Below are 26,639 nucleotides of genomic sequence, written 5' to 3' on the forward strand. Positions count from 1 at the left end.
AGTTTTTTTTTTTTTAAATCAATTAAATAAATGCTTTTATCCTCTGCATTGTACATGTCCCATTCCCTTCTTTCAATGCTGCTTCTTGGTTTTAGCATTGTTAGCTCTTTCATTTTGCTTCTGTCTGTTCTGTAGTTTTCACCTTAATAAAATACTTTTGCAAACAAATGTCTTTGTTTCTGTTGTCTTATTTAATGAAAGTTTAACTATGCTTTTAGCTGAAAATCTTACAGCAACGACTCTGTTTGTGCAGTTTACTGAAAGTTCCACCACTGAGAACTTCTTCAAAATGAACTGCTTTTTTAACAATACTTGCAATGTTTTAGACTGGGGGTGTAACTCCTGTGTCTCCTCTGAATTTGTATCTCACACTATTCACAGTATATCACACCAGTCACAGTGACAATAAGGACGGTGATCCACAAAACATTACTGGAAAGGCATAATCATTCTGATTGCATGGATGAGGGAGATATATCCTCTATTCTCCTGAATTATCACTGTATTCTCAGGAATGAGTCTGTATTCCAGTAATATAACAGGGCAACATAACACGTAAGAATAACACAGATATAACGAATCTTACGGACCAAAATCTAAAAGAAGATAATCACCACTGTATAACTTTCACAACTTTAACTTAGAGCATTCATGAAACCTAAATAGCTTCAGAACTACATAATATGAAAACTAAACGTGCGTTCCCTATGTTTTCTGTCGTTGTGTTTTCCCCGACGTTTGTCAATAAAGTTATTCAAAGTAGACAGGGGCGTTTCAAAGGTGAGTGCGTCACTGACAACAACGTACCGTTACGTCATCGCGTCTCCATGAGCCTTCGTAAAAGGGTAACATAGCAGAAGGAAATGGGACGGATAGCTTTGGAGAGATTTGTGTCTTATTGTCCCTCGAAAATATGAATTGAAATGGAATAAAATATGTCTGTATGCTATCTTTCATAGCGAGGTAATTTGCGACACGTAAGCAACGTTGGCGCTAAACCTACAGTTACATAATAAACGTTATTTAACGTGGGCCGGCTTTGTGTGGAGAAGCCAAAGGCCTACACATCGCTAAGCTTAGCTACCAGCATGTATCCCTCCTGGGGAAATTACGGCGGTGGCCATCAGCCTCCTCCTCAGCCGCATTTCGGCGTTAGACCGCCGCATTTACGGGGACCGCCACCGGCGGGAGGTGGATTCGGCGGATATGGGGCGCCTGCGCCCGCACCGACCCAGTCCAACTTCTCGAGTCTGCGGGAGCAGCATCTTCAGCAGATGCAGCAACTGCAGCAGCTGCATCAGAAGCAGCTCCAGTCGGTGCTCCATCATAACACCGGCCCCTATGGCGGCGCACCTCCGGGCCCTTGGCAGGGCAGCGGCTCGGGATTTTCGAGCCTGGGTCCCGGAGCCCCGTCTCCTTCCAATTTCCAAGACCATCAGCCACCGAGGGGTCCCTCCGTTCCTCCACCGCTGCAGCAGCCACCTCCACAGCCGGTACAGCAGCCACAGTCTGACGCACAGCGCCCCCCGCCCGAACCAACACCTCCGGTGCCTCCCCAAAACAGTTCCAGCATCGCACCTCATCAAGCAAATAAACACGATGCCGCAGTTAAAAAAGACACACCTGAGCCCAGCAAAGCGGAGGAGGAGGAGAAGCCAGATTTTTCTTCTATGACTCTGCAGGTGAGTGCAGTTCTTAAATAAATCATTTGCCAGTTCTATCAGTAATTAGGAAATGTTGCAGATACAATACCCAATAAGTAACCTGAACGATGATTGTCGACTATCCAATAGTTTCAGCGGAAAGGTCGAATGCTAAAAAGTGACACTGCTTGTTTAAAATCGGTGCAACTATTCGTGAACGATTACGTTACAAAATATCAACGAGGCTTTGAGGCTTTTAGATTTTTAAAATTACACCGTCAGTTGACTTTATCCATTTTCACATTTGTTTTTGCATTAACTCAATTTGAGAGTAACTAAGTATCACTTTCCATTTTAAACATATAGGAGCAGCAGCAGTACTGGTATAAACAGCATCTCCAGAATCTGCAGAGGTTGAAAAACGAGAAGGCGAAACACAATAAACCTCAAGGAGACAGTCAACCCCCACCTGCCAGTCAGATCCCTGCAGCCCCTCCCCCTCCGGCAGAGCCCCCCAAGAATACGCCCCCACCGCCCCCACCGAAAGAAGAGCCCCCACCTCCGCCCCCTCCAGAGGACTCCAAGGTAAGAAAGAATACATTACCTGTCAAATCTGGTGAACTGTCAGGAGTGCCAACCATTCCCACTACCAAAACAACATATAATATTTTCACATTTGTAGGCAGCAATGCCCCTCAGGATAAAGTGTCCTTTCTTAAAGACTTAATTGAAAATGAGGCAGAGAGTGGTGTCAGTGAGAAACTTTGTCTGCTGGAATGCAAGCTCTGTTAGAATTCAGTCAGACTCTGACAACTGTGCAATAACAACATGCTTGCAGAATTGACAAGAGCAGTTAACTGTGACTTTTCTTTGAGTGTGCACACCTGGTGCGTGTAAACAAACCTGTGTTTCGTGGTGAATTCAAGCATACTCTGGCATAAATATATAATAAATCTGTAGGTGAAAAAGGTACAAGGAACTGTGAACAGGTGTAATAACCAGTGCACGACTTGAACTAGTCATGCTTGACATGACAACATGCAAACCTAGATACAGAACTAGCCCTACCACTGAAGGTTTGCAAATTAAAATCTGATATGGAACTTGAGCAAGAATTTGAACTGTGTTATTATCCACGCTCACACGTGGTTCATATGGTCAGTAAATAAATATGTAGTCACGCTAATATTTTAATGGGGAGTTGACAGATAGAATTTAAGTTCTCACATACTCGTAGTCTAGAAACAAGCCTGATTTAGTGTGGTGTTCCTGCATATTTACATTTACATTTATTTATTTAGCAGACGCTTTTATCCAAAGCGACTTACAAAAGTATATAGCTTGTGTATCCTCAAAAACACTTTTCATTGATTATAGAAAGTGCTATGATACTTGCAGCCAGTGTGTTGACCCCAGGGTGATTTCTGTTGGTATTTTCACACTTGTCTGAATGCATACCTAAAGTTCCTAGAGAGGATTCTGCAACAGTTGGACAAGAGCATGCCTAGTGTATTTTATTTCTGTCTTGTCTTCTGGTACTTTCTCTCTTTGCCCCACTGCCATTAAAATGAACCTATTTGTTATTCTCATTTCTGTGCTGGGTATGAGTGAGAACTAGTTCTGCATTTTTCCCCTCTTTTGTTCAAAACGGTTCAAAACCCACTCAATATGTTACGTCATTGGTATCCACATGCCGTTCAGCTTTACCTGAGCCATGCTGTGTTTAAAACTGCATGCAGTCAGGGGTTCGCTCTTACGCCTGTTAAATGCACCCATTTCCCCTCTCTCCCGTGATGCGCAGCCCAGCATCATCACCCCCCCAGGCGACCCGGCGGAGGCAGCGCGGCTGCAGCAGCTGCAGGCGGCGGCGGCTCAGTGGCAGCAGACACAGCAGCAGCGGGCGGGCTTCCAGTACCAGGCCCTGATGCAGCAGCATGCCCAGCTCCAGCAGGTCCTGCAGCAGTACCAGCAGTTCATCCAGCAGCCTGCACACTTACAGGTAACCACACACTGCACACTGGAGGAGCGTCTACTTTAGTTTAATTTTCATTATATTGTTTGGGTTTCCAGATGGTTTTACGGAAAAGTGGTTATACAAAGGTTGTCCTGCCAGACATTTAGTTTTGTGGAGAAAGAAACAAAATAGCCTTTCTATCATGAAAGGAGATGGTTCCATGTATTAAAAGGCATGCTTTCAGTCTTGTATAAGATTGATTGTTTTGGTGAGAAAGCTTTGGAAATAGATGTAGGTTTTGTGGCTAGGACAGCAGTGTGGTGTAGTGGTAAGGAGCACAGCTCATAACCAGAAGGTTGTTAGATCGATTCCCTGCTGGGGCACTTCTGTTTTACGTGATCAAGTTACTTAAACCGTTAAACAGTTGCCTCAGTAAATATCTAGCTTAATAAATGGATAAAACTGTAACCTATGGGGGCTCCCGAATGGCTCAGATGGTAAAAGCAGTTGTTCTGAGTGTAGACTGAGCACTACGCCCGGGTTTGAACCCGACCGTGTCACTAGCCGACAGTGACTGGGAGCTCACAGGCGGAACACATTGGCTTCGTTCCGCCGGGGATAGGGCTGGGTACATCGGCAGGGGCTTCGGTCCCATTAGCAACAGCAACCCTTGCTGGTTGATCGGGCGCCTGTGGTCTACATGCCAAAGCTGCATATGAAATTTCTTCCTCATCTCTGTGCTAGCTTAGCTTGTGGAACGCAGTGCGAAAAGAAGCAGGGGCTGACATCACATGTCTCGGAGGAGGGCATGTGCTTGTCCACGCTCTCCTGGATTGACAGTGGGGGTTGTGCAATGGGAATGTGCAACATCGATGATGACAGATTGGACATTCCAGAATTCGAGGAATTGGCCATTCCAAATTGGGGAGAAAATGGACAATGGAAAAAAAAAGCTGTAACCTATGTTAATCATTCTCAATAAAACTGACGGCTAAATGACAGTTATGTGTATGTAATTTCGCTCAGGGTTGACAGAATGACTAAACTGTTATGCAGCGTTTATGTAAAACAATGGTCAAGTGATACCTACACTCTTGAGTGTGCTTACTGTCATGGTCGACTGTGTTTTGTTGCTGACCCCTGCCCCCATGTAGACCATGCCCGTGGAAATGCAGCTCAGGCACTATGAAATGCAGCAGCAGCAGTTTGGCCCAGTGTACCAGGAGTGGGACCGGCAGTTCAAGCTGTGGCAGGAGCAGTTCCAGTCCTACCCACACAAGGACGAGCTGCAGGACTACGAGAGCCAGTGGAAGCAGTGGCAGGAACAGATGAAGTCCACCTCCGTCCACCTGCAGGAGAGGGTCACCACCCTCAGGGCCATGCAGCACCAGTACACCGGTGCCCCCTACGGGGGCATGATGGGCATGGGACAGTTTGGGCAGTACCGCCCCCCTGTGCCGGAGGCCCCCATGCCGTCGTCGCTCGCTGTTCCACCTGCCATCCCCCCTCCCTCGAAGCTGGAGCCCACGCCTCCTCCGGTGCCCCCTCCGCAGTCCCCCCGGCCCACGATGCCACAGGGGCCTGCCGTCCCTCCGCCACGCATGCCACCGCCACCCACCACGGAGCCCCACCCCCCGCCTTCCACAGCCCCCGTTCCTGCGACTCCGGCTGCGCCCGCCCCTCCCGACCCCTTCCCTGCTGCTGGGCCACCGGTTCGGGGACCCAGGCCCCCTGGCCCACAGTCCCGCTTTGAAGGCCCAAGAGGCCCCAGGTAGGGTGCAGTTTGCAGTCCATAGTTATGCCATATTAGAAATGAAGCCACTATGTATTTGTTAAAAATCTGGACATAAAATGCAACTGTTTTTGCTTCCCCATATTAGGGATGAAACCACAACATGTGTTTGTTTATAAATGTTTTTGCATTCGCAAAATTTCGCAAAATAGTTGGGGGTGGTTTTAAATTGTTGTCAAGGGCTATGGGATGTTTGCATGAGGGGTGCTGGATGCGATGATACTTTATTACATAAATTTTGTCGCATTGACAGTCACTTTTAAAAGTCCACTGTTTGGCTGTTTGACATGTTAGCAATAAATGGAAGATGTCCACTGTTTTCCTGGAAGAAGGGAATAAATGTGTGCTACGTGTGTTTGCATTACATCATTTTCACTTGGCATGTCCTCTTATCCAGTGCGACTTACGGTTTTATCCATTTATACAGCTGGACATTTTTATTGGGGCATTTGTGGGTTAAGTACCCTACTCATGGGTGCAACAGTAGTGCTCCAGCAGGGAGGTGAATAAGCAACCTTTCAGCTGCAAGGTCACACTGCTTCCCTAAAATGAGTCAATGCTTTTTTGTTGCAGGTTTGAAGGTCCCAGAGGCAACGGGTTCCCAAGGTTTGAGCCTCCGCCAAGATTTAACGTACCACCACGGTTTGAGCTGCGACAGAGGTTTGACCAGCCGCCGAGGGGTAACCAGCCCGCCCAATTCGGAGCGCCGGGAAGATTTGACGCTCCTGCCAGGCCAAGCGGCCCCTCCCGATTCGAGAGGCCTCCTGGACCCCACCTGCCGCCCAGGTTCGGCCTGCCGCCTAAGGCGGATCCCACCACGGAAAATAAACCACTTGCGGCTAAGGCTGATGCACCCTCAGATCCACAGTCACAAGGCAAACCTTCCGAAACACCCAAAATGCAGGCGGTCGCTAAAGCAGATGAGAAAGACCTGGATTCCTGTGGAGCCATGTCTGATGACATATTGGACTCGGGAGATGGCTTTTTCATCCAAAGCGAACCTATACCTCAGACCACGGTCAAGCCAGAGACACAGAAGAAACCCGAAGACCTGGACAAGGAAAGCGGCAACAAGTCCAAACCAGCGGCCGATGCTGTGGGCGCCAAGGTGCCAGTATCTGCAGAGCACCCCGTTCCGCCGAACCAGACTCCCATAAACGGCAACAAGGGCCCCATAAATCAAGGAGGGGGCCCTGCAAATAGCGCCATCGGCGGAGGGGTGCCACAGCGACCCCAGCCTCCCGGACCCCCTCCGCCCAAAACTGGCGCTCCCGAGCCTCCTTCCGGGTTCCACCAGAAGGACCACCCGATGGGGCCACTGCCAATGGGGCCGCTGCCAATGGGGCCACCGCCAATGGGACCACCAGCCATGGCGCGCGGGAGGGGGCGTGGGCTGCCGCTGCCACCTCCGGGCCGGGGGCAGGGGCGAGGGCAGCCTGGGGGACCTGTGGGACCCCCGTGCGGGTTCAGCCCCAGTTCAGGCTCACGGGCCCAGGACATGGATCAGATGGAGTACGACTACAGGCCTCAGCACGGGGAGGAGGAAGGCTATGAATGGCAGGACCCTGCGTTAGACGGGATGCACGGGAGGAGGCCGCCACCCCCTCATGAGGAGATGTGGGGCGGGGAGGAGGAGGAGGATGAACACTACCAAGAGGAATACTATGAAGAGCCAGGAAGAGGAGGCCCCCCTCTGGGCCGAGAGCCCCCCGAAGGGCCTGGGAGGGAGAGACACTGGAAAGAGCAGGAGCCCGAATACTGGGAAGAGGGAGACCCCTACTGGATGGAGAGGAGGCCCCCGATGCGCCATGGGCCCCCATTCCCCCACGAGGAGAGCAGACGCCCTCCCCCTCCGCATGGGCTCAGGCACCACGGCCCCAGGCGCCCCCCGTTTCCTCACGAGGACATGGAGCATGACCCTTGGGGCCCGCCACCGCCACCGCGCCACGACATGATGGAGCGGGACCCCATGGGCCCGCCCCCGCGCCGCGATCATGGGCCCCCGCGGCCGCCCCTTCACCCGGACATGCTGGAACGGGACATGCGGAGGCCCCCTCCGTCAACGCGGGATGCACTGGAGCGGGACCTCAGGGGACCGCCCCCCTACCACCGGGAGCCAATGGAGCGGGACCCAGGCTGGCCCTGCCCGCCCCACGACAGAGACAGGCGACCCCCGATGCCTCACGAAATCCTCGAGAGAGACTCAAGGAGGGGACCTCCCATGGGCCACGATGGGATGGAGAGGGATCTGCGCCGCCCCCCGCCCCCCCACGATGGCCCAGACCGAGGCATGGAGCACGGAATGTATGACCGGGGTTACAGGGGAGAGTTCAGGCCTGAGGGAGATGAGTATAGGAGACCGCCGCACGACTACCACTCCCAGGATTATGAGCGCGAGGAGGACTTCTACCCCCCTCAAGGGGAGTGGGAAGGGGAGCGCCGAGACAGGGAGTATCCCCCTTACCCTCCGCGAGGGCCTCCGGAGCGTTTCCGGGAAGACCAGTGGGCTGGGGAACGGGAGCGGCCGTACCCCTATGAGGGAGAGGCCCGTGAGAGGGGGGAGCTCAGGGCACGGGAGTACCCAGAGGAATCTGCGTATCGGCGTGATGAGCCTGCTTACCCGCCTCTACCCCCGCCAGAGTGGGAGAGGCCCCTGCCCGAAAGAAGCTTCCCCCCGGAGGAGCGAAGGCCCCTGTATGAGGCCTGTCCTGAACCTCCTGTGGAGCTGCCCCCACCCACTGTACCGGCACCACCTCCAAATCCATCAGAGACCCCCCTGGACCAGGCCTCACCTGGAGCTGGCAAGGGTATCCTGGCTCTTTCTCAAAGGCAACATGAGATCATTTTGAAAGCTGCTCAGGAGCTTAAAATGATAAGGTAATTACAGCAGGCCCACCAGCAACATTGATTGTAAACCAAGATTTTGACATTCATAAATATGTCCCTTTTTTGTATTCGACCAGCTGCTGATTTGTAGGAACTAGGGCTGGGCGATATAGCCATCGCTATGTATCGCATAGCTATTTCTAGCGCAATAACCGCTATCTCAGTTATAGGCGTATGTGGCGTTAGGTTTCTTCCCATATTTTTTTCCCTTCAGTCATAGCCCAGCTGATGTGGGAGCACACCTCCAAAGATCAGTGAAATGCTTCCAGGGCAGAAAAATATCACTTGTATCTATATGTTGGTTAACTTACCTATTAACTTAGCATATATTTTCACTCTTTGTAGCCATGTGTTTCTATCTACCACATGGAAGCAGCATAGTGCCATTGCTGTGATGTCAACATTGAATAAATACGAGTGGCATTTTTTCCCCGGAAGCATTTCACATGGCCTCGGCTCCCGCATCAGGTATGACTAAAGGGAAAAAACTAGGGCTGCCCCCAACCAAAGATTTTCCTAGTCGACTAATAGTCGTTAGTTCAAGTCATTAGTCGATTAGTCGTTGCACATTTATGACATTAACTTGAATAATTAAATATATATTTTTTGGGGCATCAGAAAATGGTTTGAGTTCCAGGGCTGAGGAAGAATGTTATAAGTAACATTGTTAACACTGTGCTACAGTGACAGAGAAATACAAAACCGTGATAATGAGCCTTTAAAATATAAATTTTACAAGTGCAGCACGAAGCGAGCCGTCTGTTATTACAATGCTAACAGCAAAAGCAGTAATGATTCTGAATGTGTCAGAACAACCAGCAAGGAGACTGAATTTTGTTAATTTATTTCAACACAGTATAACATAATGCAACTTATGAACTTGTAACACCAGCACAATAACTTAAAACAAATGATAAATAAAAAACAACATGAAGTTAAACATGCAGTAAGCGAGGTAATTAAGTTTCCCCAGTCCCCATTAACACTTGGATAAGTCTAATAGCGCATATGACAGTATATTTATTTAGCTGCATATAGGCTTAACTTTGCAATTCATTAATGTTAATTAGGCCATTAATTATTTACCATAATGGAATAACCCTTTTGCGCGTATGGTCACACCGGTGTGATTAGCCATTTAGCGCATATGATAAAACCGGGTTTTAGCGATTTACAATTAGAACACTAGATTGGAAAAATTCTAGCTAATTTTAGCTTTGAGGAAAGTGATTTAATGTTAAAAAATATAGCAAATGCTAACTGAAAACTACGAGAAGCTTAATAGCACTAATGAAAACATAACGATCCATGTAACATAATGTAGCGCACTACATTGCATAAAAATAAGTTACGTGCGAAAGGGATAATAACGTTAGGCTACTTAGGGGAGAGCTGGGACGAAAGTAACACTTTTCAGATATGTCATTTTAAAAGATAACGTTACAGACAGAAACTAATTTTCATTGTGATCAACAACTCACATGTGTGTTCTATCAATACCAGGTGCTGGTATTTTGTACAAATGTGGTACGACTTCGGTATAATAATATAATAAATATAGTTGTTATTGTAGAGGCACGAAAGAAACAACTGTTACAATCGTCCTGATAAAGACTCCTGACAGTTAAACCTGACTTGCTTCTAAACTGAGAAACTCTGACATGGCAAACTTCAGGATGTGTTAAAGTACTAATTAATCTTTCAAATGATCACGACTATGACACATGAAACAATAGGCACAATATGTCGTTCAAAAAAAATGTACAGCTTGAGTGAATTAACTTTCTGTGATCGAAAACAGCTTCTTGGGTATAACTCCAGTCAGGCAAATCAGACTTGTATGGGCTCGGAGAAAATTCGTCCCGTGTTACGTTTGTACCGGCTCTCCCCTACATGTTTCAGATGATAAGTCATGTTTGAGGTCAACGAATGATAGGCGAATCTTTGCATGCAGAGTTTGCATGTCACCTTCTTGGGGTCGTCCTTTACACGTACGAAATGATCCCACACTTTGGATGATTTCCTGCCTGACATAGTTTGACGATAAGGCTTTTTAACGACAAGGCGCAGCTCCCGAATGGAGTTTGAGGGGTTTTTTTCTGCGACTAACCGACCAATGAAAACTTGGTTGACTAAGACTCTTCTAATCGACTAATGTTTGGTCGACTATTAGGGGGCAGCCCTAGAAAAAACATACGGGAAGAAACCTAACGCCACATACCGGGGATAGCTGTTATTGCGCTAAAAATAGCTATACAATATATTGCGACGGCTATATCACCCAGCCCTAGTAGGAACCATTTGTAGTTTGTAATGTGTACCATATAATGTTATTTCGGATAGTGGTAGTGATTAATAATAATAGTAATAATGTGCTTGACAAAATTAATGAGTTTGACTATATTAATAAACTTTTCACCAAGTTTATTTATTGCATTGTGTCTGGTGGACAGAGAACTCCAGGAAAATAAAAATGTAATGGGTGACTTCCTCAAACCTGAGACCGTGGAAGTGCAGCCTGAGATCCCTCCTGGCCTGCTGGGATTGGAGATTCCCCCGGAAGTGAGGAGCGCCCTTCAGGTAGACCAGTCGTGTAGTTTCTGTTCAATAATTTACCCATCATCCCTCATTAAGGAGGTCACTTGAACTAAAGCGTTTATAATCTGAGCCCAGAAAATAGAATAAATAGATAAACAGTGGATTTCAGTACTTCTCAGTACAGTAGTGAATTTCAGTACAGTGTATTTTCAGTCTACACAATTCTGGATTGAAATACAAAATGGAATCTTACTAGGTAACTATTTTAACTAATAATGCTTTCAACTTCTTAATCTCTGAGCTAATGTAGGGAAGCCTTTGAAATTTTCATCAAAAATATGGCTAATCCACACTGTGGTTATTCTTTAGTCACCTTTTAAGTTCACAACAGCACTTAACATCAAATCACATCAAAACAGATGTACCAAAAACCTGTTGTTGGCTAAATGCTCCATACTGAACTTAATTTGTTTCTCTTAAAGATACAAGATGCATGATAGGTAAGGTAAGATGACTACTGGCAGCAAAATAATGTTGGCATGAAATGTTATTTACTTACAGGTAGCTAGCTAGTTTCAGTGAACATTGGTGAATTACCATGCTATTTGGCTAGATTTTATTTTACTCTTAATGACCCTTAACTTCCATCTTTGATAATGTGTCGGATAATTTCTGGTGAGTGTTGCAATGATGAGTTATAACTGGGTTGTAGCTTGCTCACTTGCTGTTTTCTGTATGACTCTTTCCTTGTCAGTGAGGCTGTACTGACATTTGTGTGATATTTGTTATATCTGAAGTCAGTGTCTGTCTCATACAGGGTAATAGCAGCCATTTTCTCAGACTGAAATTACCATTGAGAAAAGGGTGTAACTTTTCTTATGTTGGACTGCTATATGACTTTGTGTTGTGTAACAGTTTGGTCATCCAAGACCCACATGTAGATTAGCAACTGACCTGACATACTCGATTCCCCCCTCCGCAGGCCACCAACCTTAGGGCTGATCCAGGACAGGCCCCTCCCGTTTCTGTGGGGACGTGGGAGGCTGGACCAGTCCCCCCGGTGACAGATCCAGGTTATATGATGGCACAGCCTCCTGCCATGGATGGGAAGCCCCTGGCCGCACCCATCGTCCCAAAACCACCTATCATCCCGAAGACTGTAGACTATGGCCACGGGCACGGTAGGTGCTCCTAAAGTAGCTGTAGGGACATAAGAGGGAGGTCCTTACAGCTGTACCACATGGGATTTTGATGGGCGCCCCCTGCTGCTTGGCTCATCTCTCGTGTTAAATCTCCTCTTTCAGATGGTGGCTCTACAGTGGAGCGGATCTCTTATGGCGAGAGGATCGTGTTAAGGCCTGACCCGCTGCCGTCTGAGAGGCCCTATGAGAAAGGCAAGTTCTGGTGGTGATCTAAGTGCTGGTTTGAGAAAGGCCAGTTCAGGCGGGTTCTGTTTCATGCTGGTTTGAGAGTTCAGGCAGAATACAGTTTATAATGGCTTGGGAAACATAGGCTCCAAGGGGTTCCATTTCATATCAGTGCTAGTTTGTGAAGGACCAGCCATTCGCATACAGTTTACATAGACCAGGGCACAACAGACAGACTTCAGGCTCTTTGTGAAAATAAACCGTCCTGTAAATGACAAGGCGGAATTTGTGTGGTTCTTCCTCAGAGCCCCTGGGCCCAAGAGACCCCTATGATCGAGACCCTTACTACGACAGACGACTGGACCCATACATGGACCGGCGGGACTACAGCAGAGAGCGCGACCGAGATCTGTACCAGGACAAGCCACCCCTGGACTACGACAGGGAGCGCTATGAGAGAGAACGCTATCTGAGAGACGATAGGTATGGTCAATGCTTGGTTTGGGTTTTTTTGCACTTTTGCACAAAGGATATCATTCATGGCAAGAGCCAATTTGAAGATATTTCAAAAAGTCTTAATTCAAAATAAACTGAAGACAGGCTGAGTGCAATATGGGCTTAATAGGCCTGTAGTGGTATACAGGCCTATTAAAATTCAAACACCCCTACATTCAATCGGCGTTGGAATAGAGATGAAACGGTATGAAAATTTAATATCACGATTATAGTGACCAAAATTATCGCGGTTATCAGTATTGTCACGGTATTGTTAAAATGTGCTGATACACAAACTGAAATCATTTCACCAAGTTTTATATTGAAAACCACAAATAAAGTTAGCAGCACTATGCACTTTTTGTTTGCATAAACATTAAAATAATAACATGGCCAATACAAACATATGTAAACATATGAAAACCATATCAAATATGCATTAACATTAAAGGCGGCACCATGTGGCCATGAGAGGTAACTGCACTTTGTGCATATTGCAGACAAGAAAACAGTATTTAACGTGAGTTTTTCAAAGTGCGGTAATGCTTTAATGATAATTAAAACGGTAATGCTAACCATTACGGTTTACCGTGAAACCAGTAAGCGTTCCATTTTGTCACCATATGTAACGTGAGTTTTTCAAAGCGTGGTAATCAACCGCGGTTTTAATGATAATTAAAAATTGAAACGGTAATACTAACCGTCGGGAATTTTACCACGGTTTACCTTGAAACCAGTAACCATTTCATCTCTACGTTGGAATCACTAAACAGTGCACTACCCAAACCATGATGTCACATTGGCTGTCACTGTACTGTGGACTCTGATCCTTGATTGGCAAGTTGAAGTTATTACCATGCAGCTATACTGCTATTACCATGCAGTTATGTCATCACCCTGGCATTATAGAATCATTACTGTGCAGGTATTATTATCATGCAGTTGCAGCAGTATTAATATGCAGTAGCATTATTGCCATGCAGTTGTGTCCTTATTAACATACAGTTGTAGCATTATTAGCTTGCGGTTACAGCAATGTTACTGTGTGATTATAGTGTTATTACCGTAGTGTGACCTGTGTCTGTCTTGCTTGTGGGTTCAGGCTGCCCCCGGGGCCTCCGCCACGCCCGGTGGGCTACAGGGAACGGGAGATGCGGGACAGCCGAGAGCGGGATCGTGAGGGCCGCAGCAGTCGGGACCGCGACGAGCACTACGGCAGGCCCATGTACGACCGCCCGCCCTACGATCGCGTCCCCGAGCGGCCCATCTACGACCACGGCCCCTCGGCCTACCCAGGTGAGGCGTTGCCCATCAGCCCCAAACATTCAGTGGGCCTGCTAGTGATCGGAAACAGGCAGTAATGTTTGTTTGTGTTTGTCTCAGGTGACCGGAGGCCCTTCCCCGAGGAGCGGCTCCCTGTCCCTGCCCCGCCAAAACCACCCCCGCCACCAGCACCACCACGGGTGGAGAAGAAACCGGAGACCAAGAACGTGGACGACATTTTGAAACCACCGGGCAGGGAGAGCCGCCCGGAGAGGGTGCGACTCGCCAAAGTCCTACAGTTTCATACTTTCCTATCACTTCACAAAACGGCTTTCATTCATCCAGTTTCTCTTCTGTGTTTTAACTCTTCCAATGTGTTTTTTGCGTCTAGATTGTTATTATAATGCGAGGGCTGCCTGGAAGCGGCAAAAGCCATGTGGCAAAGCTGATCCGGGTGAGTGGAATGCCTTTCCTGTTGACACGACTTTCTGTTTGTTCCCCCCGTCTTTTTAAAACGTTTTTAGTGCAATGCATATAGAGGCAGCTCACAAAAAGCACCATAGATGGAAATGCAGTCACAAAGTTGTAGGTACTGAAGGCTAAATTCAGATTCATAACAATGACGCTGCATCGGCATTGTAGCTGCATTGTCCAGGAAACTGCATCAGTTGTTATAGCACAGTAGGAGGTGTAAGAGGGAAGGATCTCATGCTGGTGTTTGCGTCTTGTAGGATAAAGAGGTAGAATGCGGAGGTGCGCCCCCTCGGGTTCTTGGGCTGGATGACTACTTCATGGCGGAGGTGGAGAAGGTGGAGAAGGACCCCGACACAGGGAAGCGGGTCAAAAGCAAGGTGCGCGAGTTGTCTCCGTTCCTCCCGGTTCCACAAGAATTTGGAACCACACAACAAGAGGGCCGTGAAGTTGAGGGCTTTGCGTTTTGATGTTTTATTTTATTAAATGTGTTTCTTACCTCAAGAAAACTCACAGTGAACAATGGATGTTCTTGACAAATGCTCTGTCTGGCAGGTGATGGAATATGAATATGAGCCGGAGATGGAGGAAACGTACCGTAACAGCATGCTGAAAACCTTTAGGAAGACACTGGACGATGGCTTTTTCCCGTTCATCATAATTGATGCAATCAATGACCGGGTTAAATATTTCGATCAGTTCTGGAGCGCAGCCAAGACCAAAGGTTTCGAGGTGAGTCATCAGAACTGCCCAGCGAACATAACTGGACCAGTGGCATTAGAGCATGGCTTACGGTTTACCTCGATATCTCTAACCACCCAACCCTCCACCCCCCTGTGTTAATTCGCCACTGTCTCACAATAAGCTGCTTTGATCTTTTTCCCGCTGGTTGCAAAGTTTGGAGGATTGAGACTTTAACTGGCACTTTGATTCTTTTGCAGGTGTACTTGGCTGAAATCACTGCAGACAACCAGACTTGTGCCAAGAGAAACGTTCATGGGCGAAAGCTGAAAGACATTGTGAAGGTCTGTGTCAAAACAAGGCTGAAATAAAGGATTAAGAGAAACTGACCAATGAAGCTTGTAAAAACATTGGACCGACTAACACTAAAATAAATTTCTCTCAAAGGGTAACTCAAACGTCTGTCATCATAGTTTACATAGTATTGTACGGGTTCTGAAATGCAAAAATTTGGTTTCACAACAGAAGAATCTCCATTTTTTCTATTTTTTTCTGTCCCTTTGTTCCCAGACTCTGACTTTAGCACATGGCGATGGCCCTCTTTAATGCAGGAGAATGAAATAATTTTTTCCTGTTTGAGCGAACATTCTGAAACATCCAGTAAAAAAGCAAAGTTTCCTTCCTTGGAGGCTGGAGCAGGAAGGTGTTGACGTGTTGTCTTTGACAGATGGCTGCTAACTGGGAGCCCTCCCCCCGGCACATGGTGCGGCTGGATATCAGGTCCCTGTTACAAGACGCAGCCATAGAAGAGGTATGTGCTGTGGAAGGTTTTGTGTGAGTTTTTCATCCATGAAAGGTTGCTTTTGAACAAATTTGGCTTCTTAAAAGTGACCTGGTTGAGCTACGGCATCAGGTCAAGTCCCAGATTAGGGGAATATGTTACAGAAATACCTGTATGACCCCGAGATGCTAAACTTAAAAAATACATAAATAACTGGCTTTAGAAATTAGTCTTGGACTGTGTTCTGGAACCTAAACTGGGGAAAAAAGAAAGAGTTGTGTTCCACTCCCTCATGACGGACAGCACTCGCCCAATGGAATGGTTCTGATTAATTCCCGCCCTCAGGTGGAGATGGAAGACTTTAACCCATCAGAGGAGGAGCAGAAAGCCGAAACCAAGGAAGCTGCCGCGGAGGAAGAGGAGGCGGATCTGGTAGGACTAAAGCTTCTTATGCATGTGCCATTTGTTCTTTTTTGAGATTGATAGTGTTTCAGTTTATTTTCGCAAGCTAACGATGCAGTTATTTTCAGCGTGACAAGGCTCAGTTGTATTTTTAGATTGAACATTTGAAAATCTGTGTTTCCTAATAACGTGTTTAAAAACAGTTTCTAAAGGATTGATTTTTTTATTGTATTGTCTGGTTTCTGTGGTAAATGGAGATATAGAAAAATGGATAAACATCAGAATTGCAACCCCCCAACAAATCAAAAATGTGAAATGGTATTATCATATCAATTTGCAAAAATGTGAAGAGTGATCATAAAGCCAACAGACAAATTCTAAAGTACAGATGACGAGATTTCAGATTTAGCCCATGTCTAAGTATTTAGCCCATTAGCCCATTTCAGCCCATGTCTAAGTATTCTTAGGATCTGCAGTATTCATCAGAGGGCTAATGGCCTGGGGAAAAAAGGTTAATTTCTAAATTCTCTAAATGCATAGTGTAAATGTCTTTATATTAAAAAACATTATGTCTGTAAAAATTTCTTTTAGTACAATACAACTAGATCAATGAAGTGATTTAAACACTAAAATACTCAACATGGTAACATACAAAGTAAATGCTTGCATATTTCTCTTAAAAAAACATGGTGTCTGAATGTTTGAAGTGTATTTCAAGCCTTTTCTGGAAAAACCCTGATTGATCCATTTCACTGGTATTTGAATAATATCAGCTGTAGCATGAAACATCTCACAGTTGATGGGAGTGAAAATGTCTGGTTTAAAAATGCAACAGGACAGTGTTTTTTTTCAGTCAAATTAAATTGCACAGAGCAGTTTGCTTTCATTGAAAAAAGTATTTCAGATATCTCATATCTCACCTTACCAAGAATGTGTTACTTTTACATGTGAATTAACTTGTCATGGTGTCCTATGCATTTTGCACAATACCTACCTGGCAATAAGCATTTTGATACAGTGCTTTTAGGATTCATTAATTGACACATTTGACATTCTTGAGTAATTCATCATTTTCCTTTTTTAAAAAACATTTATTCGGATTAAGCAGCATATTGACTGAAGTACAATAATCCAATGCTAGCTATAAATCACCAATAAACTGAATCACTAGAGGGAGAAATGTGATCATGTAATAAACATTTAAAGGCTAGATATATAAAGATAATACTGAAATATTAAATAATTGCAAAGCAATTTTAAGAGAATTTTTTTAAGATATTAGGTATAAAAAAAGATTCAAAGATCATAATCATAAAGTAAATGGTTGCAAAATGTTCCAGCAATAATCGATTAATGTGAAAAAATTGTGCTCTAAAGGATGAAATCCACTTGAGTTTTTTGTTGTTGTTTACTTTTTAAGTAACTGCATTTCTTCAAGACCTACTTTCAGTGTAGCCCACAGACCAATATTGAATCTGTTACCCTTACATGGTCTAAAGGGCCATAATATACTCAGTTTGTCTTTCTCTCAAGTATGCACTCGAAAATGTCCAGCAAGACACTGTGCTTAATGAAAGTGTTCCAAGTAAACATGCAGAACTGAACCTTTAAATTTGACTTTGCTGATTATAAAAAATGGTTGTCAAATCACCAATAGTTTCATACAGGCGCTGTATATTTTCTATGCGGTACAGTAGTACAAATTAGAAATGTTTTCCTGCACTAAATATCTGTGTGTCTTTAGAGACAAAGATTTAGTGCAGGAAATATTTGCACTTTCTTAGCTCTTAAGAGAATAATAATAATAATAATTTATCCTTGAGCAGAGATGTCAAATTGCTTCCTTCTTTTAATTTGCTTAAAATGTTGTTCTTTCATTCACTTTGTTACGGTGAGTGGCAGGCCTTTTGCCCCAGAACACTCACCAAGTGTTACTTTTGGTGGGTATAAGTAGATTTATATACAAATTAAATTCTTAATTAGGTGGACAAGTTTAAAACTCAATAAAAACATTGGTTGACTCTACTCTTTCAAGGATGTGGCATAGAAATCAATAATGGCCACAGTTAGCAAAGAACTTAGGTTGATATATCATACAAAAGCAGGCTCTTGTGGGCAGTGCTTGTTTTAACCATTCAGTCCAGAGGCGAGCTGCCCCCTGGTCCTGCAGCAGCAGCCTGGCTTTTATTGGAGAGCCCATGTCTAAGTATTCTTAGGATCTGCAGTATTCATCAGAGGGCTAATGGCCTGGGGAAAAAAGATGAAGTGCTCTAATCACTCAAAAGGAATTTTAAAAATCATGCATGACAGGTCAAAAGTATCCTATTGATTCTTCAAAAAGCAGCATTAATGCAGTACAGAGGTATAAATTTAGGCAGGATGTGTTTATTAGGGAAATATCCACCATGACCAGCCAGGTGTCAGTGGATGAAATGGGCACATAAGAAAAGTTTGCATGACTTTTATTTTTGTCCAGTTTCTTAACCCAGTGCTATGCTCATAGTGATACTTGTTGATAGTTGAGGATATATGGGAGATGGAAAGACCCATAAACCAATAAAACATGGTCTTACAAAGTAAAAATGAACATTCCAATGAACAGTTCCTCCTGTTAGCATTATTAAGGGTTTTGCTGTTAAAGGTAGAATAGTTTCTAATTGCGTACCTCTAGTAACCTGGCTTACCAGGCATATTCCATGAATGATCACATGCCTGGTGACGTCTCTGCTCTGTACATTGATAATTAGCTGGTACAGACCTCTTTTGCAGGAGGGGAGTTGCCAGTTGCTCATTTGTTAGTTATATTTTCAAATCTGTTGCAGGTTTGTGTGAAAGCTCAGTTCGAAGTCAAGGAGGTGATTCATTCCAGTAGGTCAAGCGCAGAACGAAAACAAGGCTAGCTCCCTAGCTTGCTGCTGTAGCTCTGTAGCTAGCTAACTACAGATGCAGCAGTGTGTGATAACTAATCAGTTAATCAACTCCAAAACTAGCAAGATATTTATACATGGCTAGTCTTAGTTAGATAGCTGGCTACATTTATGATTGCCTCCCCTGGGAAAGCTGGGAAAAGCTGGAGTTCTGTAAACAATTGTTCAATCCCTTTTTGCAATTTAGTTGTTTTTTTTTTTTCTTTCTCCTGTGTACGGCCTATGGCATAAATTCCAGGTATACTCTAAACAAGTCCTCCAAGATCTCCATTTTGCTCTTACAGTCGCTTGTTTGAAAATAATATTAAGATGGACTGGCAGTGGAAATAGTTCTTTGGAGTGGTATGTTCAGGTGATGATAACTGTCAGTCAGAAGCCCTCTGGATACATTTAAGATTTGGGCCAGGTACTTTTTTGATCCATCAATTGTTGGATACCATTATCTCACTGTTGACAGGGAAGTCACCAGATGTGCAGTAAAAGACACTAGCAAGCAGGCCGGTAGACCTGGTGGGCTGATACCATCATGTGCTTACACATGATGTAAAATGTACATGCATCTAATCTGCATTCATATGTTTATATGACATATTATTTACATCCTAAATAGCTGGGAACCAAATGGATGCCAGAGAACTGCAGTAGTTGAATGACTAGTGTTTTGCATGTACATTTAGCTTTGGTTTTGTTTCTATTTAAAAAAAAAAAAAACAACTTTGGTGCTTTAAACTGCTGTAAAAGGCATTGAAGACCAGCTTTATAAGTCCAGAAATACCACATGTATGACACTAATAATTGCAAAATGTTGCTGTGTGTTTTGTGGCAACAAGTAGTTTTGAAAATTGATGACACTGGTGTAAGACCTGCACTGGCCATGCTTCCCGATGCACCATGACATCTGACCTCCTTGCATGCCCATCCTGAAAAGATGTCTGTGCAGTGTTCTTGTTCTTGCGATTGAGTTGCTGACATTGTCGAATTAACTCTTATTTAACTCTTATCCTATTTTCAAGCCTTGACACCCCGTCTTCAAGTCCCGCTCTCTCTCCTCCCCCTCCCTCCCCACCTCACTGAGGTCTAACTGTCTGAGTCTCTCTCTGTGTAATATAGGGTTACATTCCAAAAAGCAAATGGGAGATGGACACTTCCGAGGCTAAACTGGGTAGGTATTATAAACGTTTATAAGTGGCACTATTGGTGTATGTGTGTTTTGCCTAATTATGCCGCATAGAATGACAAATACCCTTACAGTTGGCACTGCGGTAAATTCATTTCACTACTGCTGTTCTCAGTCCACTGTCCCAAAATGTGCCATCTGCAGTTCTGTACAGTCTCCACACAACTGGAAAAGGAAGCCACTGAATTATAACCAGTTTTTCAAGTCAAGAAAATGTTGAAATTAAATTTCAGATTAAGTAAGAAACGGCAAATGTTTTACCTGGAATAGACGTGAAAAAACATGCTGGTCTGAGTGGTGCGGTAGCTCAGTGGCTTTCAGTCACAGTGATGTAGCTGAGTTGTGAAATTTTCTTGGGATCTGTGTTTCGGAGAGTGTGACTTTCAGCTTTTCCCATTCAGTGGTCACGTGTCTTGTTCTCTGCCTCGGCCACAGTTTACAAGATATTCATGGAGTCAGAAATGTGGAAATACATAACTTTTGCCAGAATGTAAAAATATACATCTATTCTATCAGTTTATGAGATGAAAGTGCACAAATAGACAAGTGTGGAATAAGGAAACCTCTCAGTCTGTACATGCCGTGGTTAAAATGCAACTGAAACACAAACTTATCCTTGAAGAAGTAACAGCGTGAGTGTGGGTTAACAGTTGTGAAGATTTTGTTTTCTCTGTGGCCGTGTTTACACTTGGTTTTAAAATGCGTCTTGGGCAATCGGATCAGAAGTGGACAGCCGAGACACATTGCCATTTACACCTGTGTCTAACATGTGTCTCCAAGGGGTCCAGCTGACCACTTGTGTTTAGATTTCGTTACTGCCTACGTCACCCCACCTATGACAGTCTCTGTCGCCAGATTTGTTTAGCACAGGCTAGCTAAGAAAACAAAAATGTTTGAAGAATAATACAACTAATATACATGTACAGGCTATTCCAACTGTTGGGATTGGTCAATTGCGACTTGCAAAAGAGCGCAGGACAAGACGAAAAGGAAGAATGTTAGAAAAGCATTTTTTCGAGCATTGGCACACTGTCACCAAAACAACCACCACGTCCTGCATTGATGACGTATTTTCCTATTATGTCCCTGGCGGGGACGCATCAGGATGCATTAGCGTTTACACTACAAAAGATATATGGTCATATGCGTCCCAGACCATTTACATTTATTCAGACCACCTCAGCAAGTGGTTTGAGTGATCGGATCACAATGCATCTTGGTGGTCGTTTACGCTTGTACTTGTGATCCAATCGCACAAGACACATTTTAAAACCAAGTGTAACCGGGGCCTTTGATGGTTTGTTATGTCTGTAGTCATGCAAAAACTCCAAAATAAGTACCCAAAAAAACAAATAAAAAAACCTACATGACAGACCTGGTAATCCAAGAAAATTAAACTTTAAAACTTTAAAATTAAAATAAAAAAACAGCTTCAAAATTTTGCTCAGTCAGTCTTGTGTTGTTGGAAGAAAATACTACCACTACCACTCCTTCAAGTGCATGATGTAACAGGCAGAAAAATAAGGTGTGGTGTTCCAAATGGCTTTCCACAGTTTGTATGCTGTCCATCACTTAAATGTCTTTGCCTTTTTAAATGCTATATATGATGAAAGACATTAATACCACAGTGAATATTGAATTTTACTGTAAATACAGTAAATCTTACTGTAAGTACAGTTCATGCGATTACTTATAGGATGTTGTCATCACACAGTCCTAGGATTCTAATATGGGGAAGGTATCGTTGTGTATGAGCAGACTGGCAAGATGCTTGTTTTTTAAATAGTAATAAATGGCTAAAATTATCAGTGATTCAAAAAAATAATCAAACAAAAGGCCAAATGGGATTTGATGTCAAAAGAATACAGACACAAGTGACATGGTGAAATGTGCTTACAGATTTGTTTTGGACATTGAAAACAGCAAACAGGACAGTGTGTGGTGTTCATTTCTGGACCCCTCCTGTGAAATCTGTTTGCATAAATGTTTATTCTTTGCAACTTTTTGTTTTTAAACCTGTGTGAGGTGGTGAAAAGTCTTGCCTAGATGAATGACTTCAACAGCAAATGCATTAAATTTACCTGGTTATATGGCTTGATCTGGCCATATGTATGACTTCTTTTAGAACAGTGTTTGTATGTTTTAACTTCTGGTGCATTTCTTGAAAGCAGTGAATATCAAAAAGGCATCAATTCAGAATAAGGCAATCATGGTCCTTTTCCCAAAGCTTTGGTTTGAAGCAGTCAAAATCCATTAAACCTGGTTATTAATAACAAAATGTTTTTTTGTTTTCCATTAGCCATTCTGACCTTTGTGTCATCAGCCCCAGCAAAAAAAAAAACAAAAACAAAATTCCTTACATTTATGGAGATGCATTTGGCTACAGAAGTTATGGAAAGCTATGGAAAATATTTATTATGGAAGTTAACTATGGAAGAAGGTATTAACTGAGGAGGTTAGCTACAGAAGACTATAAGCTACAGAAGCAAAATTAGCCACAGAGGCTAGCTATGTAAGCATTATTAGTCACGGAAATTAGCTACTGAAGTAGTGTTAGCTACAGAAGTTAGCTACAGATAAACTGTAAGCTATGAAAATTGCTACAGAAGGACTATTAGCTACAGAAGTTTGCTACGGAAGGACTGTTAGCTACGGAAGGCCAACGGATGTGTATTCCTTTTCCACCTTTACTCTCTCATGTCAGTAAACAACTAGACACCAGAGCAACTTCACAAGCTATAAAATACAGCATTGGGTCACTTACTAACTGCTAGCGGCCATGCTAAGTGTAAAAATGGTCCCACTTGACAGATTTGCTATCTACTTACCTGGCTAGCAAGTGCAGAAAAGAAGCTGTCCCTCCTCTTCCCACACAGCAAACTATATCAACAGCTGGGTCAGTATCTTCTTTAGCTTTGCTTGTAGGAGATCCCACAGTTTGAGTGCCATTGTGCAAGGTTTCTTTGACCTTCACAGTTCCCTAAATATGCCTATGTCTGCAAAAAGTAGAGTAATCTAGGTACTCAAATGTGCCTTTTGTAACAATTTCTAGTGCATCTCGCCTACACTTTAGGTGGCTTTAAGTGGGATTGGCGTCATTATTGTGACCTCCATGAGATACAGATGGATACATCTAAGGACAACTAAGGTACAAGATTCTTGTTATTGTTGGTACTATCCTCTACTTGGATGAGTAGGGGGTTACTTGGAGGGGAGGTTTACTTCAGAGTCCAGAACTCAAGACACAAGGCCACTTTTTCGTCCCCATTAGCGAAGGGAACCCCAATTGGTTGCTTCCTCTTAACCATAGCTCAACCTATGTGGAACTGGTTCTCAGATTTTGCTAATCCAGCATTGTGCTTAAAAAGGAGGACTGTTTTTGAAGAGTAAGTAAGGGTTTTTTAACGCCAAGAATACATAGCCTTCAGTGGTCAGTGCGCCTTGACCGTGGCTGTGTGCGAACGAGAAGGCGTTTGGTTCCCTGGACCTGAAGGTGACCGTGGCAGCGCTTTTTCTTTGCAGACAAGCTAGACGGACTGGTGAGCGGTGGAAAGAGGAAGCGAGATGAGGACAGTATGTCCGGCATGGAGGACTTCCTTCAGCTCCCTGACGACTACGCCACCCGAATGTCAGAGCCAGGAAAGAAGAGGGTAATTTCTACCCCCCCCCCCCCCCCTTCTTTGTCATTTCTTTGCTGGAGCATTGCTAACATACCTTGACCAATGTTGCTTCGTTTAGCAGGAAACCATTTTAATATTTTTTTTGGACATGTTAAAATAAGTGAGGATCAACTTATCAAGGTCATCATCTTCCCCCCCCCCCCCCCCTCATTCAACCATGTCATTATGAACACACGGGTAAAGTCACAATCCCCCGCCATTCATCTTTATGCGTTTTTCAGTTTCATGAATAAGTGGAGGCTGTTTGAGTTGAATTGTCCTCGCACACATCTGCTGGCAGCGTCTGTCAGAGCCACCAGCTCTACCTCACGTTCATGACACGACGCGTTTGGTATTTTTCCCCCTCCTGTGCTGTAGGTGCGGTGGGCAGATCTGGAAGAGAAAAAAGACGCTGATAGGAAACGTGCTATCGGCTTTGTAGTGGGACAGACGGACTGGGAGAAAATCACTGACGAGAGTGGACAGCTCGCTCAACGAGCCCTCAATCGCACAAAGTATTTCTAAGAAGAGTATTTCACAGTGCAATCTGTCGGCTAATTCAGGTGAGTCATTCCTGTTTTAGCTTTTCGTTTGGTTCACTAGTGTATCACTTATTTGTATTGCATTTCAAGTCATTGGGATCAGTCTTGTATAGTGGAGGAAAAGCAAGATTTGACAATTTTTAGTTAAAACCTGGCATTGTGCACATATTAAGGCTACAGAGTCGTTTTGCTTTGAGCTAGCCATCTGTTTTTTCAGAAAATCAAATGATTTTCTGCCTTACTTTACTAGTTTGTAGTTTCTAACTCATTTTCTAAGCCTTACATTTCCATTTAAAGGTAGTTCAACACTTTACAAAGAATACCATTTAACATCAGTTTGTAATCGACACTGAAATTTGCCACTGTCTTTGCTTTAAGAAAGTCTACAGAGTAGGATGCATATTGTCGTAACTGTCCCCTAAAAAGCAAATCCTTGTTTACATGCAACTTGTCTACATATTTGTTCAGCCAATATCTACATTTTCCTTGCAGATCCCTGACTGTGGGGGGAAGAAAACCCTGCTCCACCGAAGTTGAAAAGAGAGGCTGTTGTATTCATCATTGGGTCCCAAGAAAAGTTTTTCATTTTCTTCAGTTACTCCAGTTTGTTTTTTATTTCATGCTTTAATGGTAAATCCCCGTGATGACGATCCAAGCAGTCCCTTTAGCTGTGCTGGGTGTGCTTCTCATTTTTTATACTCTTGTGTACTGTTAGCACTGTTCATTTTAATTTTAAAAATAAAACAATAAAAGTTCAAAAGAGAGCCTTCTGGATTAGCTCATGTGACTGGTCATATGGGCTTTACCCTTAAGAGTCTTGTTTTTTTTCAGCCAGCGATGGACTCCGTTCTCATTTTCTGAATGAATCGTACACCTGTCTCTCACTTCAAAATGCGGTTCCGTGGTCCCGTCCTGTTTCTTGACTTAAAAGCCAAGGCTAACTGACAAAGTGAAAAACATCCAACAAAGTATTTCAACCTGCACATAAGTCACCTTTGAGACATGTATTCATAATATTTCATTCTTCCATCTCAAGTCTGCAGAAAAGTGGGTGTAGTCTGAAGCTGTTTTTCATACTGACTTGCCTTAGCTGTACTTGTGCCATTCTAATGCAGTCCAGTATGGTGGTTTGCATTTCAACGGACAGTCTAACCTGCTGCTTAAGTACAGCTGAACAGCCCGAGTTGAACTTTTTCTCATTTACATTGTGTTCATAAATAAATGAAACCGCTTGCTCATTTGTTTCATGTTTTCTCACCTGCCCGTAATGCAGGTGGAAGTCCCAGTGCCTTTGCTTTTGTTACTGTTTTGGAGGAAATACAATGGCAAATGATGCATTTGCATGTCTGTCTATTGTGTAAACTGTTAATGATATGCGGAAAAGACCGTGCTACCAATTTCTGTCTAATTAGAAAATTAGGAACACACTGTGCCTGTGGTGTTTTTTTACACAGGATAAACACACCTTCCACTGCTTGACTTACCTATGATATCTAGGGTGGGCCACACACTGTGGGTCATGGTAATGCCTCAGATGTTAGCTGCTACAGCTAAGGCAGGTCAGTGGAAATGGAGCTGTAGTGATTGTGTCAAGGCAGCTGCTCTTTCTGCAACAAATGAAACTGAAAACCTGAAAGCTCATGAAAATAAGAATCTTGTTTCTTAGCACAAGAGAACTTTTGTATTCTTAAGGTCTTCCTTTAGAAAATCAAAAGTGTGAGTTTCTCTGTCCTTGTCCTCCAACATTCAGGATGTCATAAATCTTAATTAAACAAAATATACAAATAGGAAAATGTCAGTTTCGTGTATAAAAAGGGTGTTGATAGATCATGGATTCTGGTTTCAAAAGGTACTTTAGACAGACGTGGACATTTTGGTGTCAAGCCTGTATCAGTGTATCAACTAAACAAAAATGGAACAAAAAACTTACATTGTCCATGTATACTGACTTATTATATTCTGTATTTCTGTATTCGCCCATAACTGTACATTTACTGTAGAATGTATGGCATATCTTCCCCCCAAAAAAAAACAAAGACAGGTAATCTTACATGTTGTGAC

General features: G+C 43.9%; 1 protein-coding gene across 2 annotated transcripts; it reads left to right on the top strand.

The window, feature by feature from the left end:
* Window positions 1-849: 849 nt before the first annotated feature.
* On the top strand, window positions 850-25,766 carry ylpm1 (YLP motif containing 1). 2 transcript variants are annotated; one of them, XM_036549515.1, is made up of 21 exons: window positions 850-1,682; window positions 2,010-2,228; window positions 3,445-3,642; window positions 4,752-5,368; window positions 5,963-8,266; window positions 10,729-10,855; window positions 11,796-11,994; window positions 12,118-12,207; window positions 12,486-12,663; window positions 13,778-13,971; window positions 14,059-14,213; window positions 14,330-14,392; window positions 14,670-14,789; window positions 14,965-15,141; window positions 15,351-15,434; window positions 15,818-15,901; window positions 16,217-16,303; window positions 20,311-20,362; window positions 23,900-24,027; window positions 24,415-24,599; window positions 25,071-25,766. In XM_036549515.1, the coding sequence occupies exons 1-20, from the start codon at window positions 1,089-1,091 to the stop codon at window positions 24,559-24,561; spliced, it is 5,817 nt and encodes a 1,938-aa protein (XP_036405408.1). In that variant the 5' UTR covers window positions 850-1,088; the 3' UTR covers window positions 24,562-24,599; window positions 25,071-25,766. The 2 variants fall into 2 exon arrangements, with proteins under 2 accessions (XP_036405408.1, XP_036405410.1); XM_036549517.1 differs by lacking the exons at window positions 20,311-20,362; window positions 24,415-24,599; window positions 25,071-25,766 and having other exon boundaries at window positions 23,900-23,981.
* Window positions 25,767-26,639: the final 873 nt, after the last annotated feature.

Source organism: Megalops cyprinoides, chromosome 17 (genome assembly GCF_013368585.1).
Source record: "Megalops cyprinoides isolate fMegCyp1 chromosome 17, fMegCyp1.pri, whole genome shotgun sequence".
Taxonomy (NCBI): Eukaryota; Metazoa; Chordata; class Actinopteri; order Elopiformes; family Megalopidae; genus Megalops; species Megalops cyprinoides.